Source organism: Fukomys damarensis, unplaced genomic scaffold, assembly GCF_012274545.1.
Source record: "Fukomys damarensis isolate Sample0158 unplaced genomic scaffold, DMR_v1.0_HiC HiC_scaffold_30, whole genome shotgun sequence".
Classification (NCBI taxonomy): domain Eukaryota; kingdom Metazoa; phylum Chordata; class Mammalia; order Rodentia; family Bathyergidae; genus Fukomys; species Fukomys damarensis.
Genome location: NW_022900942.1, coordinates 60,289,547 through 60,308,990, shown reverse-complemented (window position 1 = coordinate 60,308,990; position 19,444 = coordinate 60,289,547). Strand labels below are relative to the sequence as shown.

General features: G+C 49.6%; 1 protein-coding gene across 1 annotated transcript in view; it reads left to right on the top strand.

Annotated features, from left to right (window-relative positions):
- The window catches only part of Colec12 (collectin subfamily member 12), a 172,505-nt gene that overhangs the window by 138,423 nt on the left and 14,638 nt on the right, over window positions 1-19,444 (top strand). Inside the window, exons 7-9 of the mRNA XM_033757416.1 lie at window positions 2,754-2,876; window positions 10,562-10,660; window positions 11,360-12,406. Coding sequence (XP_033613307.1) covers window positions 2,754-2,876; window positions 10,562-10,660; window positions 11,360-12,406 — 1,269 coding nt within the window. The remainder of the gene's footprint in view (window positions 1-2,753; window positions 2,877-10,561; window positions 10,661-11,359; window positions 12,407-19,444) is intronic.

Below are 19,444 nucleotides of genomic sequence, written 5' to 3'. Positions count from 1 at the left end.
GATTTCAAAAACGCTTTCACCCTCACTGCATATGAGATCTTTGTCTCATTTTAAACCACCAGGTTACAGGCAGGGAAAGAGCTGAAGGCTGTGTGTGTGGGTGTATCCATTGTTTAGTTAAGGGTGGGCCATTGAAAATGTTTGCTTTCCTTTTTCGGCAAATGTCATGAGGACAGCAGTATTTTAATACTAGGTGAGGCCAGATCCCACTAGGAATGGAAGAGGAGGCTTCTGCTAAGAATAAAAGGTGTTGGGCCAGGGATTTAGCTCAGTGGTTCCGTTTCCTGCCTCAAGTTAGATCCCTGGCACCCAAAAGAATAAAAGGTCTTGCCAGGCATGGTGGCTCACACCTGTAATCCCAGCACTTAGGCTGAGGCAAGAGGATTGCTAGAAGTTCAGGGCCAACCTGGGCTGCATAGCAAAACCCTAACTCAAAACAAGAAGAATAAAAGGCCTCACGCGAGGATGCAGCCGTGGGAAGGGAAGGACCTGCAGAAGCAGGTCCCGTGACACAGCAGTGGGATGGTGGTGGTGGCTGGAATCTGGGCTGCGGCGCGTACTGGGTTTCATTTCGGCTCTCAGCAGCACTCGTCCTTGCAGGGTTACTGTGAGGTTAGAGGTGTTGTGTGGAACCTGGGGTAGTGCAGGAAATGCACAGTGTAAAGATGGCAGTGACGACGGACATATCCCACACGAAGATTAACCGGCTGACCAAACTGGAGAAGGCGTGCAAGAGAAGGATTCGGGGCATCTTGAGTTTAGCCACTCAAGGGAGTGAGGTAGTATTTCGTTGGGGGATACAGGAGATGTGTTTTGGAGAGCTAGCACTGAGGTCAGTTTTGGACATCAGCAGGGGTCCTGAGCTATACATCTGGCTATTAAAGAAGTAGGCTAGAAAGGAAAGGCAATAAATATGTGGGAGAATAGTAACACAAAGTGTTTGATTTACGCCAGGTCTGTTTGACGAATGAGCCTGATTTTTACAGTTTCACCTCCAAGGAACTAGTAACTAAAGGCTGGCCCAGCCCACCCGACTTCTAAAGCAGCCCCCTCCCCCGGTGTGGCCCACAGACCAGGCGTCTTGTGATCCTGCCACCACCGGAGCTCCCAGCACAGACTGCCAAGTTGCAATCTGCATTTCAGCACTGTGCTATGGGAGTCCCCAAAGGGCAAAAAGCACATTCTGAAATGCTGCTTCTCAGCATGCTGGGCACCTGCCAGGCATCCCCAGGCCTCCTGAGTCAGGAATGCTGATTTAATGAGCCCTTTAGGTGACTGTGTGTACCCCAAAGTCTGAGGAGTGCTTCTCTGGGCCAAGAAGCAGGCGGCTCAGGCTGCTCCCCGTGTCTGTAGCCCGGAACACCGGGGTTGAACCCTGGGAGGTAAATTGAAGTCATTGTTATACGCTGTTACCATCATCATTTTGCATTAACCACAGCTGAAGAACTCTTCACAGAAGAAAGGAAGTCTGTAAAATTATAAACCAAAGGAGAGAAGCTGCAGCTATGGCTTAATCCTGGTGACATGCCCATCAAAAGTGATAAGCACAGTTCTAAGAGATCAATCCTCTCTGTGCTGCTGCTCCTGGGGGACGCAACTAGACACACGGGGAAATGGGGCAGGCACCCGAGGGGTCTCCCTATACACCGCCCCTCTGCACAGTGTGATTTCATGGTGAAAAGGCCACCGCTGTTGTCCCGTTTCTCTAATCAGTCAGATGGAAACTTCTCTTTTTATGGATTGTTTGTGGCGTCACTTGCAGCAAGGATGCTGGTTTACCTCTTAGACCAAACTGTTTTTCGAAAACTTGAACTGTGGTTAGTAAAGATTTACCTCCTGTCATCAAAAATGTCGGTCTTTCTATATGTTCCATAGTCATCATTCAAATTACTGTGATACCTAAAGGTCAGAATCTGTTTTTGTGTCCATGTACTATACAGAAATGGTTAGACTACAACCTAAATCAGCAAACAAGTTTCTATCACAACCAGTGGCGTGTAGCTAAACCAGTAATTTAATAGTGTGGGGGGTGCTAATTTGTAGTGTTTGCCAATTTCCGTGGTGTAAATATTCCCTTAAGGGCTGCTTTCCTGCCACTATTAGTTAAACAACCAAATTGCTCAAAGTATAATAATTGGCTTTCACAAGCCAGTAGAAACCAGCTCTCGAATACCACTGAAACAACACTGAGGGACAAGAGACAAGGTTTTTATGTTTGGTCAGTTGGTTGGGTGTGAATTGCTCCAGGTCTGTCCCATAAGGTCTGCGACAACAGGCTTTGGGTATTTAAATCACATTTGTTCAAAGTATAATTATCATAGTATCTGATTTGATACTGTTCTGTAAGCCAAAGTTATATGCTATTTTAAAGCCCCATTAAATACAAGTATAACAACATAGTGTTATGTTGAAAAGGCTTGTATTGCTACAGTGGCAAGTTTATTTTATTTTATTTTATTTTTTAATTTTTTTATTTTTTTTGAGACAGTCTCACTATGTAGTTGAGACTGCCCTGGAACCTACTATGTAGCCCAGGCTGGTCTTGAACTCACAGCGATCCTCCTGCCTCAGCCTCCCAAGTGCCTGTGCCACCATGCCCAGTTCAAACAAGTTTTAATATTTTAAATTCTTTTGGCAGTATAGTAAGGCACATATACAATTATTCTTAGTCACAATATTTGAATGAATGCAAAAGGGTACTGTTTGAAACGATGTCTTACTTTGCTGGTGTTAACATTTGTCCTCTCTTACAGGTATTCAGGAAGGAACACAATGTACCAAATGTAAGAGTAACTGGGCACTGAAGTTTTCTATCATATTATTATACATTTTGTGTGCCTTACTGACCATCACAGTAGCCATTTTGGGATATAAAGGTAAGCACTCTTTCCTCCCTCTTTACAAATAGCAAGTTTCTCTTCATTCATTTAAGCTTGGAAAAGTGCAAGTGTGAAGCACAGCTGACCCTCAGTTCTGGTCCTGCCCACATCAGACTCCATGGACGCTGGAGTCCCTGCTATCAGCTGGCGCAGTATTTCCCTAACCTACACTTGTCTTTGGTGTACGCTGAAAGGTCGGTCTGTAGAGTGCTTGCTTACCTAATAAGATACAAATCTGTGTAAGTAGTGGTCATACCAAATTATTTAAGAAATGGTAAGAAAAACATCTGCACTTTTCGGTAAAAATGAAGGGTTTCTTTCCCATTTTTTTTTTTTTTTTTTTTTTTTTTTTTTTTTTTTTTTTTATCAGTGAACTGATGGTTTCTGTTTTTGGTACCAGGGATCAAACTCATGACCTTGTGCTTATGAGGCAGACGGGTGCCACTGAGCTAAATCCCCAGCCCAAAATGAGGGGTTTTTTTTTTTTTTTTTTTTTTTTTTTTTTTTTTTTTTTTTTGGTACCAGGGGTCACACTCGGGTCCTTACGCTTGCCAGGCAGGCGCTGGAACCACTGAGCTAAGTCGCTGGTCCTCCCCCAGGTATTTTTCAGTCCAAGCTTGGCTGAATTGCAGTACCCACTGATACCGAAATGTAGCTGCTCTACATCTCTGTAACTCACGTGCAAAGTTCAGTGCCCTCCTGAGCTCCGTCACTGTGTCCTGAGCGTTTAGACTCGGGATCCGTGGGCGAGGGCAGTGATAGTTCCTCTGTCTCCTTTCAACAGCAGTGACGGTCCTCTAGGAATTACGAACATTTCCCCCTTTGTTGCCCTTTTCCTATTTGCAGCCCCCACCCCCATTTTTCTTTCCCTCTTATCTCAAGGAGGCTCTGTGGGAGCTGCCATCAGCACACAGAAAACCGCTACTGGTAGGGGATGAGCAGATCCGAAGCCCTGCACAGATACGAAGCTCACTGCACACAGGGATGGGCCAACTCACTCCCTTGGTCTCTTCAGCACACTACCAGGGTCACTATTGTTCATATAGTGCCACCATGCCTGGCCTGTAATCCCAGCATTTGGGAGGCTGAGGCAGGAGGATCATAAGTTCAAGCTCAGCCTGAGCAACTTAATGACTCAGTGTAACTCTGTCTGAAAAATAAAAAGGGTTTTTCTGAAGGCTGGGGAGGTGGCTCGGAGCAAAATCCCAGGGTTCAATCCCTGGTACCACACACAACTGGACAGATGAGCTGAGCCCTTCTTTCTTCCTTGGCCCACAGACCTGGCCCAGGAAGAAAAAGGTCCAGAGTGAGCTCCACCCTGTCACTCCTCCCGCTCTGCCCAGTGTCCTGCGACTCCCAGGGAGACAGCGCCCTCCGGTGGGGGGTGGACCTGGGGACCAGGTGGCCTGAGTTCAGGTCTTGACACGTTCCGCTGTGATGCGATTGTGAATGCTCAGCCAGCGCTTGTGCATGTGCCGGGCACCAGGGCCTGGGTGTGAGTCATCACGCTCAGAGTTTCCGATTTCTTATCTGTCAAATGGCACCGCTGTGCCGCTTTTCAGGACAGCTGGGATGAGCAGCGGTGACTGGACTGCAGCTGCCCCAGTGTAGTGACTCCCACAGCCCTCTGTGCCTGGCCCCTTCCTCCCCCATCCACATAGCCAGTGCCATTGTTCGGAGCCCACAGGCTGGACAAGGCTTTTTAGTCCTACCCACCAAAGTGGCATGCGTCCCACAGCGTTGAGATGAATTTGGGCAGCACTGGAAATGACCAGGTTGCTTTATCCACTCATGATGAGCTCACGTACCCCGATAGCCTGGCGTTGTCAGATGAAGCAGCAAACACGGGGCGATGACGACATTGATGAAGTGGGGGCGAGGCTGGGGAGGGCTGGGACCTCCTGGAGGAGGGAGGGCATCCTGTCCCTGTCACCCAGGATACGGGTTATGACTCGGGCCTGGCGCCTTTACTTGGTGATCTGAGGTAAGACAGGCATGAAATCAAACAGCCATTTAGGAAGCACCTGCGGAGCTTAGTACCATGAGATACCAGGAGAATACACATGACAGCTAGAAAGGGGGACAGGAGTCGGAAATGTGTAACATTTCTGTCATTTTTACCTCTGCTAGGAAATACGGGCTCGGATCTTTATGCCCTGCAGAGCTACACAGAAAGATCCAGGGGAGGGTTTCCCCCAATTTCGGTCGGTCTGTTCAAAGGCATCTCCTCCACTCTTACCCACTGGAAGTCCTGCAGGGCCGCCAAGATGTCCGTGCTCTGTTCATGTGCCTGGGGCACCTTCTCCAGCTCCCTACCCTCTGCTTCCTCTGGCCCTCCACGTCCGCCCGCTGAGCCACACGTACCTCGCAAGGCCCCTCCCGGCCCTCAGACACCTCCCCTGCCCACTGCGCTCTATTCACCCTTGTCCCTGTCACACTGTCTGCCCTGTGTCCGTGTGTTGCTTGTCTGTCCCCCCACCCAGCCACACGTTTCTGCGAAAACTGTTACATCTCCTCCTGGTACCTGTCCTCACGATATCCCACAGGGACCTGCAAAGTGTATTGAACGAGTCGGCAGGAGGGTGGATTGACGGACGGACAGACAGACGGTGACTGATTATGGGGAGGGTACCGCGAAGGCCACCTACTTGGGCAGGACCGCTGCCCTCAGAATCCTGTCCAGAGACTGGACATCCAGGCGTCGGCTTGGCCCGGTCCAGGGCGCAGTCTCACCAGGGTGGGGAGAGAAAGCCCCCGAGCAGCACGTAGGACGGGAGGCAGGATGATGCTGTGTTCCCCTCTTCCCTCCCCCCTTTCCTCACCCCTCAGCCCTCTGCTTCTGGAGGAAGATAAAGCATGCAACACACACTTCTGGTTTCCAAACAGAGCCTTAAAGACCTCGGCCTCCCATGTTTTCCAGCTTTACTTTCTCTTTCCCTGCACTGGGATGCCTCGTTCCTGCTGATAAGATTAAGCCAACCCAATCTTACGAAAGGCAGGAAGATAAGGCCCAACTCTCCCTTCACCCACCTCCCTCTGATGGCTGGAAAGACTTCCTCTTAAAAAAAAAATAAGGAAAAAGTATTCAGTGCAAGAAGTGTTTCTCTGAAGGAATGGTTGAAGTGAATTGAAACTCTTTTATTTGTACTCCACAGGGCAGCTCAAACCCAGTGGTGCTCTACACTGAGCTATACCCCTGGGCTTTTTTATTTTGAGACAGTGCCTTGCAAAAGCTGACCTTGAACTTGCAGTCACCCTGCTTTAGCCTCCCTCATAGCTGGAATTACAGGGTGAACACCACTGTTCCTAGCAAAACTCCTTTATTTATCAGAGTTGGCAAAGGCAACTCCAGCAGTTTTCCTCAAAAGCATTCTGTACGCCTTCTCTCACGTCACTCCCGGAGCTCCGAGTTAGGAAGGAGTGAAGTTTCTCCTAGGGAGTCTGCTAGCCCGCCAGAGCATCACTCAGACACCAGACAGCCTGTACCGTGGCTTTGCAGGAAACTCGTGCATGCATTTACAGCTTGGCACACCCTCTGCTCGGGCTGCTTAGCAACAGTCAGGGAGGCTTCCGGGCGGGAGCCCTCTGAAATGTTCAGTGTTTCTTCCAGAACATTCCCTGAATGAGAAAATCCCATCCATCATCCTGCCCAGCAGGCAGCCTTCTTAAGGTAACGGGTATAGAGAGAAAGACAGAAATCTGAATCCTTCTCAGTAAGTCTCCTCGTTCAACTCAAGATTCTGAGCCCATAGCATGTCTATTTGCTGCTAAGCTCAGCCAAAATGGCATTTTTTATTGTTGCTGTTTTTCTCGGTACCAGGGAGTGAGCCCAGGACCTTCTGCTTGTGAGGCAGGCAGCGGCACCACTGAGCTAAATCCCCAGCCCTGTTGCTCCTGTTTTTGAGACAGGGTCTCCTGATGTATTCTGGCTGGGCTTGAACGCACTGTGTAGCCCAGGCTGGCCTCAGTCTTCCTGCCTCAGCCTCCTGAGCACTGGGACTATAGATGTGTGTCACCACACCCAGCTCTAAAATTGCAATTTCAATAGGCTAAGTGAGCTTTCAAGATGTACCTCAAATCACCCTGAAGAGCTCTCGGGAACTCAGGATAGCACCCTGAAACAGCTTTCACATTTCTGCAATGAAACCTGAAATAGCGTTCAGGGTAGGGATGGCCCTGCCGAGCCCCCGGGGGGCAGACCTGGCATTATGGGAAGTCCCTGGAGCCAGCGGGAGGCCCTGTCGCTCTGGGCACCGTGATCAGTGCTACAAACACTTGAGTACCAGGCAGGAGCACTGTGCTCTGTCCTCGTCCCTGCCCTATAGGCTGGGGCTCTATGGCCCATGACTCGTGAATCTTCAGTGTCTGGCACGGCCCCACCCACGTGGCAGATGCTGACTTCAAAGAAAATATAAAGAAGTCATAACCCTCCTCTTCGGGGTTCTCTTTTTTGGAGGAGACTGGAATGAGGGGAAAGAAGTACTCAATGGAAAGCAAAGTGGAGTTGTGGGGGAGAACAGAGTTTGACCCCCTGCCTGGTAGCCTGCTTAGTTCCAAGCTGTGTGACTGTGAGCAAGCGACTGAACCTCTCTGAGCCTCAGATTCTTATCTGTTAAAACAGGGAGTGATGGTGAAGAAGATGTGAAGAATAGGAAATCGTCTTCTTATAGACACAGTGAAGGCTCAGTCAGTGTGCTCTGGATTTGGGTCCTAGGCAGTGTTTATTCGGTGGGGCAATCAGGCCTGGAGTGGACCTTAAACAATGGGGAGAGCCAGGCACATATATATATATATATAATCCTAGTAATAGGGAGGCTGAGGCAGGAGGATTAACCAGCATGGGTTCCACAGTGAGTTCAAGGCCACCCTGAACTACATAGGGAGACCCTGTCTCAAAAAAGAAAAACCAACTAGGGAGCGGGGAGAGACAAGGAAAGAGAGGTTAGTGGCCAAGAGCAAGGGTTGACACTGAAGTGCTTTTTGGTTATGATTGCTACATTATCCTAAGGAATTAGGACCTGAGGGACCCAAAGAGGGGCACTGCTCCGGGTGTAACACCTGAAACTCAGTGTTCTGAAGAGAGACCCCACTTCAAGAAGCCATTCCTATGAAAGGGGCCCTGGTAACAGCCGCTGAGCTGGAGAATGTGCTGCAAATGAAGAAAAAGCCAGGAGGACATCGTGAGCGAGTAGAAAGGGTCAGGCCCGGGGCCCCGTCTGCCGTGGGGTCTGATGGACGAGCAAGCTGAAGTTTGCGGCTGCAGCCCCAGATCGGGTTCTCAAACCACACACGCTCCACACGCAAACCCAGCAGGGCTCTGTGGCCAGGACAGGGAGTTGCCTTGCCACAAAGAAGATAAAACTTAAGTTTCCTGGTGCTCCTCTGCATGATTGCTTTTACTCTAAGCAAACCTGAATCATTTGTCCCAAGCAGTTCTGTGTTTTCGTAAACTAAAATGGAAGAAAAGTGAGAGAGCGTACAAAACGCCTGCATCTCAGCATATTCGGAGGATCTTTGGCTGCCAGGGATGAAAGGCAGGGCTTCCGACCCCGCGTGTGTCTGAGGACAGACTGAAGTACGGGTTTTGAGAATCAAAACTGACCTGAAATGTGTAAACATTTCATTTTTATTTTTTTTAAATTGAGCTCTGCTACAATAAATGCACATGATGCATTTTGTTCTTCGGTGTTTCAGGGACTTAGCAGTATCGTGCCAGCCACGACACGAAGGTACACATTCTTATGCCCAGGCCTGTGTGTCCATGCGGTCCCTTCTCGAACGATGATGATTCAGTGAAATGTCCCACTCACTGCTGGTGCGGAGGCTTCCCCGGGCTGATGGTTTGGAGGTTTCTTACATGACTTAGCCAGTTTTCCCCAGGCAGACGCTCACTTACTTAAATAAATGGTATCATAAGTGTTTGTTGAACGACTCGGTGTGAGCTGGAGATAAAAATGAATACAGGGCTGGGGATTTAGCTCAGTGGTTCTGCCGCCTGCCTCGCAAGTGCAAGGGTCCGAGTTCGATCCCCGTTATCCAAAAAAAAAAAAAAAAAAAAAAAAAAAAAAAAGTGAATACAGCCAGGTGTGGTGGCGCACACTTGTAATCCCACCACTCAGGAGGCTGAGGCAGGAGGAATGCTGTAAGTTCAGGGCCAGCCAAAAAATAAAAACTAATAGATTGCAGCTTAGGATGGTTCTGCTGAGGTTTAAAAATTTATTATGGTGAAAGGAGGATGTAATCATTAGAAACTGTACTTGGAATTTTGAATTTGGCTCTTTTCCTGGTCCAGCAGCAGGGGACATGATCCCCTTCTGTGACTCTGGCTGGGTGGTGCTTTGCGGCTCCGCTGTGATGCTCTGTAGGTTAGGTGGCTTCCAGACATTTGTCACTCCAGTAGTGTCACTTGCAGTAGGTTTATTAGGACAGCAGCCCCTCTGTACAGACGGTCCCGTCCTAAACACAGAACAGCCATGACCGCACGGCGGGCGAGTCCTGCGGCGAACTCAGGTGGTGAGCACAGGCTGCTCTTGCTAGAGTCCTGCAGGTCAGCTCGGCGGGGCTGCCATAGCCACTGAGTGCTGCTGCACAAGTGAGACTTTCCATCAGTGAAGAAGCCGGGCAGGAGGTTTCGGTGGAGAGAAGACAGACAGAGAGGCTCTCGGGGAGAGGCCTCACACATTTGACTGGGGCCAAGCTGTAGGCGCCTAAGGGGAGGCACAGGGAGCCGCTCCAGGAGCGTCCTGGGACCCGCGGAGCCGCTCACAGGACCTTCTGCTGGAGAGCAGCCAAGAGCATCTTCGTGTACTCATGCATGGCTGGAACTCTTGGCCTTAGCCTGCAATTAGTACACAAAAGAGATTCGTGCTTTTTAAAAAGTCAATTATGAAATAGAAGCTTAATACCAAGGTCAGCCAGGAGCAGAGTACAGGTCATATACTGCCTTCTTCCCAGGAGGATCCCCGAAGATCAGGAGTTCGGGCCAATCTGTGCATCACAGAGAGCGCCTGTCTCTAGAAACACTAACAAAGAATCTTCTCGGTAAATCACTGTTTGAAAGCACCACCTTAAGGCACCTGTGCGGGTACAGATCTAATCACCACTAATGAAAACCGGGCTTGGGGGCCTCGGGGACAACTCGTGACAGGGACTGGTAAGCACGCTTACCTCTGTCCTTTTGGGGGGACCGGTGTACAACTTGAGCTAGGGGCCCTTTGGCAATGTGACGCCCTTCAGGCCGGGACAGGCCCTCCTATAGGAATGCTAGATAGTGACGGAATGTAAACAGTCAGTGTTCTTTAACTCTGTGTGTAGAGATTAACATAAATACTACAGATCGAAGACTAAGTACATTTTAAAATTTAAAGATTGGTATGTGAAGCTTCTTTTTATTTTTTATTTTTTGAGCCAGGGTCTCACTATGTAGTTGAGACTGACCTGGAACTCACTGTGTAGCCCAGGCTCATCTCAAACTCCCAGGGATCGATCCTCCTGCCTCAGCCTCCTGAGTGCTGGGATACAGGTGTGTGCCACCACGCCCGGCTCCTCATATTTTATTGTAATTTATACCTTTTGTTTTGGTCTGTTTCCTCTGTTCTATAATGAAATGTTCTACTGTTTTGAGACTGAAAAATCAAATACGAGCAAGTATGTGGACTAATACTTTGTTTTCCAAATCTTAGTTGTAGAGAAAATGGACAATGTGACAGGTGGCATGGAGACATCTCGCCAAAACTATGATGACAAGCTCACAGCAGTGGAAAGTGACCTGAAGAAATTAGGTAATTGGCACCAAGAGGAGCCATTACATCGAAGCCCCTTACTCCGTGTGAAAGACCACAGCGGCCAGAAGAACGCTGCTCTAACGCCCATTTACACGGGAGGACATTCAGTTGGGTGTTGGGTGTTGAGTCTTCATGATTTAATTCAAAGATTTAAACGTCCATTTTGGAGAGTCCTGCCCCCAGAACTATAGATGCAAGTATCTGAAGATCAAAGCCAGGCTAGTGGCATAGGCCTGTAATTCCAGCACTTTGGGGAGGCCCAGGCAAGAGGATTATCAATTCAAGCCCAGCCTGAGGGACTCAGTGAGACTTTCTCTCAAAATAAAAGGGCTAGGAGGTAGCTAGGTGTGAAGGCTGGGATGCAATCCCTAGGACCAGTCAGCATATAAAGCAATGGGAGGATGGATGGAGCTCAGTACAAAGGTACTGGGTTGATCCCGGGTCCAAACGAAACAAAGCAAAACATTACAAGTACCCCTGGCTAAAGGCTCTTTGATAAAATGTTCGATAAGCCTATCTGACGTATTTTTAATTGCACGGGCTTGTAGAATTTATAAAAGATTGCAGCCTCTTCTGTTCCTTGATTTGGGGATTTGAAATGCAGTGCATGCCAGTCAAGTATGTCTAGGATCTCTGACCCTTCTCGGAACACTTCTCCGTCCCACCAGTCTGAGTAACAAACATTTCTTATTCCAGGGGACCAAACTGGGAAGAAAGCGATCAGCACCAATTCGGAACTTTCCACGTTCAGGTCGGACATTCTGGATCTTCGCCAGCAGCTTCGTGAGATTACAGAAAAGACCAGCAAGAACAGAGACACGCTGGAGAAGCTACAGGCAGGTGGGGATGCGCTGGTGGACAGGCAGCGCCAGCTGAAAGAAACTCTGGAGAACAATTCTTTCCTCATCACCACTGTCAACAAAACCCTCCAGGCGTACAATGGCTATGTCACGAACCTGCAGCAAGACACCAGCGTGCTCCAGAGCAACCTGCAGAACCAGATGTACTCCCACAGTGTGGTCATCATGAACCTCAACAACCTGAACTTGACCCAGGTGCAGCAGCGGAACCTCATCACCAACCTGCAGCGGTCGGTGGATGACACCAGCCAGGCCATCCAGCGCATCAAGAACGACTTCCAGAACCTGCAGCAGGTTTTCCTTCAAGCCAAGAAGGACACGGACTGGCTGAAGGAGAAAGTGCAGAGCTTGCAGACACTGGCCGCCAACAATTCCGCCTTGGCCAAGGCCAACAACGACACCTTGGAGGATATGAACAGCCAGCTCAGCTCCTTCACAGGGCAGATGGACAACATCACCGCCACCTCACAGGCCAACGAGCAGAACCTGAAGGACCTTCAGGACTCGCACAAGGACGCAGAGAACAGAACGGCAATCAAGTTCAGCCACCTGGAGGAACGCTTCCAGCTCTTTGAGACGGACATCGTGAGCATCATTAGCAACATCAGCTACACAGCCCACCACCTGCGGACGCTGACCAGCAATCTGAACGAAGTGAGGACCACTTGCACGGATACCCTAACCAGGCACACTGACGACTTGACCTCCCTGAATAACACCCTGGCCAACATCCGCTTGGACTCGGTCTCTCTCAGGATGCAGCAAGATCTGATGCGATCCCGGTTAGACACGGAGGTAGCCAACTTGTCAGTGATTATGGAAGAAATGAAGCTCGTGGATTCCAAGCACGGTCAGCTTATCAAGAATTTCACCATCCTGCAAGGTAAGTGCGAGATCTGAATTTTGTTTGCATTAGTTTTTCCTATGGAACAAATCACTGTAAAGCTTGGCCATTTAAAACGGTAACTGTTTTCTCATTGTGGGGATCAGGCATTCGGGAGTGGCTTGGGCGCTGGTTCAGGCTCAGTGACTTTCATGCGGTTGGAGACTGTTAACCCAGGCTGGAGTACTGAGGACCCTGCCCGCCTGACCCGCTTGGTGGTGGGCACAAGGCCTCAGCTCCTCCCTGCAGGACACTGCTGGTGTGTTGTCAGACGTGGAGCTGGCTGTGCCCACAGCAAGTGCCCTGAGAGAGGGGCAACACCAAAGCCCCGGATCCTCTGTGTCACACCTCGGAAGTCCCGCACCTCTGCTGTCAGCAGAGCCCGTCCTTCAAAATAAATCCCTCCCTGGGTTCAGCCCACACACGAGGGGAATTAAACTACACATCTTAAAAAGGGGTGGAAGTAACGATGACCCATTCCTTATTCATCCAATGAAAGGCCAGTTAACGTGGATTTTCTCACTACCGGCATCATTTCAATGCCACTATAAATTGAGGCCCCTCTGAAAGTAAGACTGTCCTAGGTCACAAAGCTACCACGAAGCGCTGACCGGTTCCAAGTGTCCTTAACAGCAGGAGGGTTGGCGTCACAGTAACTGCCAGGCCACAGAGGGCAGAACTGATGTGATTGGTATGTAAAGTCCGAGTTGTATTCTAATCCAGGTCAAGGATCCATGAATTGCAAGTCCTTGACTTAGATTACACCTGCTTTTGAGGATTTGCGGCAACTATGTAATAATATTTTCTAGTCCTAAATACTTGCCCACTGGCTTGGACCACCAGGGGTGCGTGTGTCGGTCCACGCAGGTGCTCAGGATAGGACACTCGTGCAGAGCCAGCAGGGGGTCACACCAGTGCGAGCATAACACGTTCCCATCCTCCGAGCTGCCGGCTGAGAGACGCACAGACAGGGCCCCTCCGGAACGTGTTAAGGAGGAAGTGCAATGTGGAGGGTGCGGAGCTGAGCTCTGTGCTGTGTCCAGAGAAGCCCTTAGGTGGCTTAAAATCAAGAGAATTTCAGGGCATCAGAAAACACGGTTCAAGGCAGAATGGACCTGAATCTCACAAAAGGGGAAAAAGTAGATTCTATGCCCTGAAGTGAATGAGGAACTTATCTCCCAATCTAAGATTTGAGATTATAAAAAAAGATCATTTGTGAGGTTTCAGGCAGTTTGCACTGAGCACAGCGAGTTCTCTAAGAAGCAAGATCCCATCTAGCTCCCTTCCATGGCCAGAGTGCTGCGACTGGCGGGATTTAACAGCATGTCCGGGTTTCCCCGAGGCCCTTGACAGCAATACCGCTAAGAACGAGGTAGAGGAATAGATGCTGGGTTTCAGTACAATTAGGTGAACGCACACTGCTTAGAGTGACACCTGTTCGTGGTCTCCTAGATTCTGTGGGTCAGGAGTCCAAGCATAGCTCGGTGGGTCTTCTGCTTGGGTTCCTCCCAAGCTGCAGGCTTGCTGAGGGGCTGTCGGTGCAGCGAAAGCTCAGCTAAGGACAGATCCATTGCCGTGTTCCCTTGAGTTTGTGGTACTCTTTTTTTGAGACAGAGGCTTGCTAAGTTGCCTGGGCTGGCCTAGAACTCATGATCCTCCTGCCTCAGCCTCCTGGGTGCATGGGATTACAGGTGTATGCTTCTATGCCTGGCGCACAACTCATGAAGTTCCTGATCTCTCTCTCGCTGTCATCTGGGGACTGCTCTCAGCTCAGGGGCCACCAGTTCTCAGTCATGTGGTCACCTGCTGCCACTGCAGCTCCTTCAAAGCCTGCAAGGGAGTCTCCCTCGCTCCATTCTGCTACAGTGGAGCCTGCAACATGGCCCCTTAAATAAAGGGGGTGACTTCCCATTGTCCTTGCCATGTCCTGTTGGTCAGAAATCACAGAGTCCACACTCAGTGGGAAGGGACACCACCAGGGTATGCGTCACTGGGGGAGGGGGCCCCCTACGCTGCGCCTGCCGCTTCGGTTGAATGACCAAGTATAAAGAGTGGAGTTGTTGGGTACAGAGGTCCATGCCTGTGATCCCAGCTACCTGGGGGGCTGAGTGTGGCAGGAGGATTGCAGATTCAAGGCTGGCCTTGGCAACTCAGACTCTGTCTCAGAATCGAATAAAAAGGGCTGGAGATGTGACTCGGTGGTGGAGCATTTGCCTAGCACACACGGGGCCCTGGGCCCAATCCCCAGGACCCGCCCCGTCCCCAAAGTGTGGTCGTTAGCGGGCCCTCATGAGCCCGGGGCAAGTCCAGGTGGCAGACGGCAAGACCCTGATCGGCAGCTCTGTCTGTGACCAGCATGAGGACATGGGTGGCCCAGCAATCTGATACTTCTGTTGACCCAAAACTGTACGACCTGTTAAGTGAGAGAATCATATTCAGAGCGATCCAAGAGGCTGGAATAGTAGCAAGACTGCGATGAAGTAGACAGGGCACACATAAAACCCCAGTAGGAGACGGAGACCGCACAGACCAGTGTCAATGGGAGAGCCAGGCCCGGAGGACGTGAACAGGGCAGGGGTTTTAGTTGGCTGGAAGCAATTAAATGTGACTTCCAGGAAGCTAACGGGGTCTTTTCCTGTATTACTGAAAGTGCGATCTGCAGAGTGAGGGAGATGGTGTCTTCCTCTGCTCCGTGGTCTTGGAAAGTTTTTTCCGGGGACCGGGATTCCACGAGGAATGTTCACAGCCCAGAATGCCCAGAAGAGTAGGACCAGGGAAGCACTGAGGACCTGGGGCCTTCTTCACCTGTAGGAGAGGCTGCCCCGTGGGCACGGGAGCCTTCTGCACCCATCTCAGAGGCACCAGACGCGTGCAGAGTGAAACAAAGATGAGTTAGGTGCAGGTTAATGAAAGATGATTTGGGCTTCATAGAACGTTCTTTATAAAAATCAGTGTACCTGAGAACGTATGAGCTTCACCCTCACCTGGCAGCATGGCCACCTGCCCCAGCCTCTGCTTTAGAAATCGCATCTCACCCCCCAGGCCGTGACATCACCGACATGAGCCCACAGGCTCCATACCCATGCCCACCCCAACCCCTTAGCCACCATGTTAGGTGTCCAGCATCCTGGAACGTTGTACCCAACGTGTCCAGATCCAAAGGGACAACCAAGAGTCACTGGTGCACTAGAGGAGTCCGGGTGGCATGGACGGAAACTGGACACCGGGTGTGGGGTTGGTGTCCCGCTGCTGGCTGGGCGGGGGGAGAGGAAAGCAGAGAACGGGTACCTGCTGCATTCTTCGTGGGAGCTCCGCGATGGCCCAGACCAGGTGTAGAAAGAGGCTCGTTGGGACCTCCAGGGAGAGGTCGTGGGAAGGCAGGATCCTGGAAATGGCCAGCACTCCATTTCTGAGAGCTACTCTTTCACACACGTTCGCCTCATTGCATTGATCCCTGGTCTGATTGTTCAGCACACGTTCCAGGACTTGATCTGAGACCAGCAGGACACAGGGCACCCACAGGTGTCCCAAGCAAACAGGAGCCAGGGAAGACCCCACTCCTGAGTGCAGGTCATCTCTGCACAGCTGCAGCCCCAGCCCTTCCTCCTGCTGCACCTGCACAGCTTGTCCCTGAGCAGGAAAGGTGGGCCCAGTGCAAAGGATTAACACAGCTTTATGTGGGCCTTCCCTCGTGAGACCCAAAACATACACTTTCCAGGAAGTTGTCGATGAATTGCATCCCATAAGCTCCTGTGCTTGTAGTTCAGCCACCTAAGACATTTGCCTCATTAGAAGTGGAAACTGCCAGGCACGGCGGTACACGCCTTGGTCCCAGCACTCTGGGAGGCTGAGGCAGGAAGACTGTAAGTTCAAGCCCAGCCTGGGCAACTTAGTTAAGTCTGTCTCAAAATGAAAAACAATAAAGGGGGAAGACATAAGGTTTAGTGGATGAGATAAGATCTCTGGAATTAGTCCTGGGCTCAACTCCCAAATTGCCTCATCTATGTTGTGAACCTTTTGCTTCTGAGGACTCAGCAAGATGATGTAAAATACAGTGTGTGGTGTCTAGCATGGCGTTAGCATAATACCCAGGTGTGGACAAGTGCAGTTCCTGGTAAAGATTTCCTTCTGGCTGAGGGGTGGCTCGGTGGCAGAGGACTTGCCTGGTGAGCTCGAGATCCTCGGCTTAGTCTCCAGCCTGTGGGAGAAGAGGATTTCCTAATACACTGTAATGGAGAAGCAAACAGCTTCCTATGCACAGGAATAACACTGTATGCATCCAGATCCTGTAGACTTTCCTGCTGGCTTCCGGTCCAGTGTCCAGCCCTGACAGGAGTCAGACTCGGGTGCTGCCACGGCTGGTTTTCTCCGGTCTGCATTCCCAGAGTTCCACAGTCTGCGGATCACTCTGAGCACTTGGATGAATGGTCTGCTTTCATTGTTACATCTCTTAAAGCTGGGAATCCCTAGGATTCCCCATTTGTGGGTGAGAAAACTGAGGCACAGGGAACTTGGGTAACTTACCCAAGGTCAAACAGCTAGTAAGTGGCAGCCAGTACTGGTTCCCGAATGTGGATTCCGCCGTGGTACCCTAGTGCCTTGTGCTGGCCTAGAACGGCTTAGAGGGGGCAGAGGACGGAGAGTCTGTTTGCAGAAGTGCAGTCGGTCAGGGTTGACATTTAGCTGAAGCATAAGCTGCACCCAAAGTCTGGAAGGACAGGGGATGATGCAAAGTCCACCTGTGAACAGGAGGCCTTGGTGTCTCCCACGAACACCCCACGGCCAGGGCTCCACCTCCCCCAGCAGCACTGCACGCCTGGAGTCCTCAAGAGCAGCCAGGAGAAGACATGGAAGCCCCCTGTGAGCAGCATGTGAGAAGCAGTGGTTTCACTGTCGCCTTCTTTGGGAGAAGTACAATAGGAACTTTCTGTGCCTTTCCAGAAGCTCACTCTTGTAAGCTTGAGGGCAAGAATCAGATTATTCTTCCCAACAACTGCCAAATAGTATCTATTAACATTTCCGAAACTTGAACATCCCTGTTCACTTTGGGGAAACAGAGTGACTTCTGCACTCTCTCGGTTACTATAGTTTGCATCTGATTGTCCCCCGCAGGTTGTGTGTGAAAGGCTTGCTCCTCAGGCCACCGGCTATGTCCCCTCAAAGGGGACTGCACTGGGCTCTGCCTCTGTGTCCCAACCATGACGTAGGCAGTTGCTTCCACCATGTGCTCCTGGCCATGACGTTCTGCTCTATCACAGGCCCAAAGCAAGTGAATCAGTTGGTCATGGACTGAACCTCTAAAACTCTGAGCCAAAATAAGCTTTTCCTTTTTAAAGTTGATTATCTCAGGTGCTTTTCTACAGTAAAGGAAAGCTGACACATAGAGGTTTCATAAATGTTTGTTACAAAGTACATTTTTAATAAGAAAACTGCACTTGATATCAGTGATCTTTTTCTACTTTTTCTCTCTTCTTTTGACCTCACCACTAGAGGTTCTTAACATGAAGTCACTGAGATTGTGGGTGGCAGTAATAATTAAAGTGGTTTCTCTACTGTCTGCTGGTAAATACATTTGCAAGTTGTCCCCTGTGCATTTTTCAAGGCCTGCCATTTGATGGCCAAAACAGAAAAGGCAGAGTGTTTTAAATCTTCCATTGCATTTGAACTGCTTGAAGACTGAGGGTTTCGAGGATCCTGAAGTTCTGGAGTCCCGGGAACATGCGGTGGAGGTTTTGCTGGCATTGCCAACATAGGGCTGCTCCAGAGTCCTGCTGTTGCTTGTTTTTGCGCATTTCTGGAGCTTGTGTGGCTCTTTTACCAGCCACATGGGGATGGAGCTTTTCAGATTCACATGGCAGGAAGCCACCCACTGGGTGCTGACATTTAGTTGGTTTCAGCCAGTTTGAAAGCAAGTTTCAAATGTGCTTCTGTGTGGGCCATTGCGGTGCCTCCCCAGGTGGTACTGTTTTCTCCGCTCTTGAATTCAGATTGTTACTGCACAAGCTCATAAATACTCTGTCATTTCATTCAGGGGCTGTAAGGCACTAAAGATGGCTTATATTTTATTTCACTTTTTTTTTAATTGAGTTTATTGGTACATTTTAGGTATACAGTACAGTTACATTCATCATTGGGATCTCGTACCTCTACATGACAAGTCTTGGTTCTCATTTTTTCCCCTTGTCCCTGCCCTCCTTTCACCTCTCCTCCCCTCCCCATTTACAAACACTTTATTTCCATCTTTTCATTTTCTCACATTTTTTCTTTTCCCTTATTACCCTTCCCCTACCCATCCCACCTTCCCTACGCCTTTAGACCTTTTCTTCCCATTTCACAATGTCTTTTTTTTCAGCAGCTGCCCAATGAAAGTTTCAAGACAGACCCAGCACCCCAAGATCATCCAGGTGCTACTAACACCAGCACCTGGGTCCTAGGGGAAAAAATTCTCCAGCATTCACAATCTACTCGTTTGAGGACCCAGCACTGACTTTTAAATTGGCCTTAGCTGTTCTCATTGATTTAAAAAAAGGTTGGGGGCAGCAGCAAATTCCTAGCACACAGAGAGTTCATTTAGCTTCTGAGAGTGGAGGACCCACTTCTGCTAGTTTTCCCAGGCTGTAAATGAACACATCATGGTAATTGTTAGCTTGCTGGTTTATCTACCACCATGAATATTAGCCTTTATCTTATTAAAAGAGACATTTATCCCACTTATGATGGACATTTGTAATGCTTCATATGAAAAACATCTGTTTTTATATTCATCCATCTGGGAAATCCATCACAGTAGGATTTTAGATTTTTTTCAAAAGCAAAAACTTGCATCTTCTCCTAGTATCTACTCCCTTCCATCACAAGATCTGGAAATCAGTATGTGCTGGTGTTTTGTGCTGACTTTGGGACCTTTTTTTGGGGTTTTTGTTTTTTTTTTTGGTACCGGGGATTGAACTCGGGTCCTTGCACTTGCAAGGTAGGCCACTGAACCACTGAGCTAAATCCCCGGCCTGGGGCCTTTTTTTTTTTTTTTTTTTTTGTACT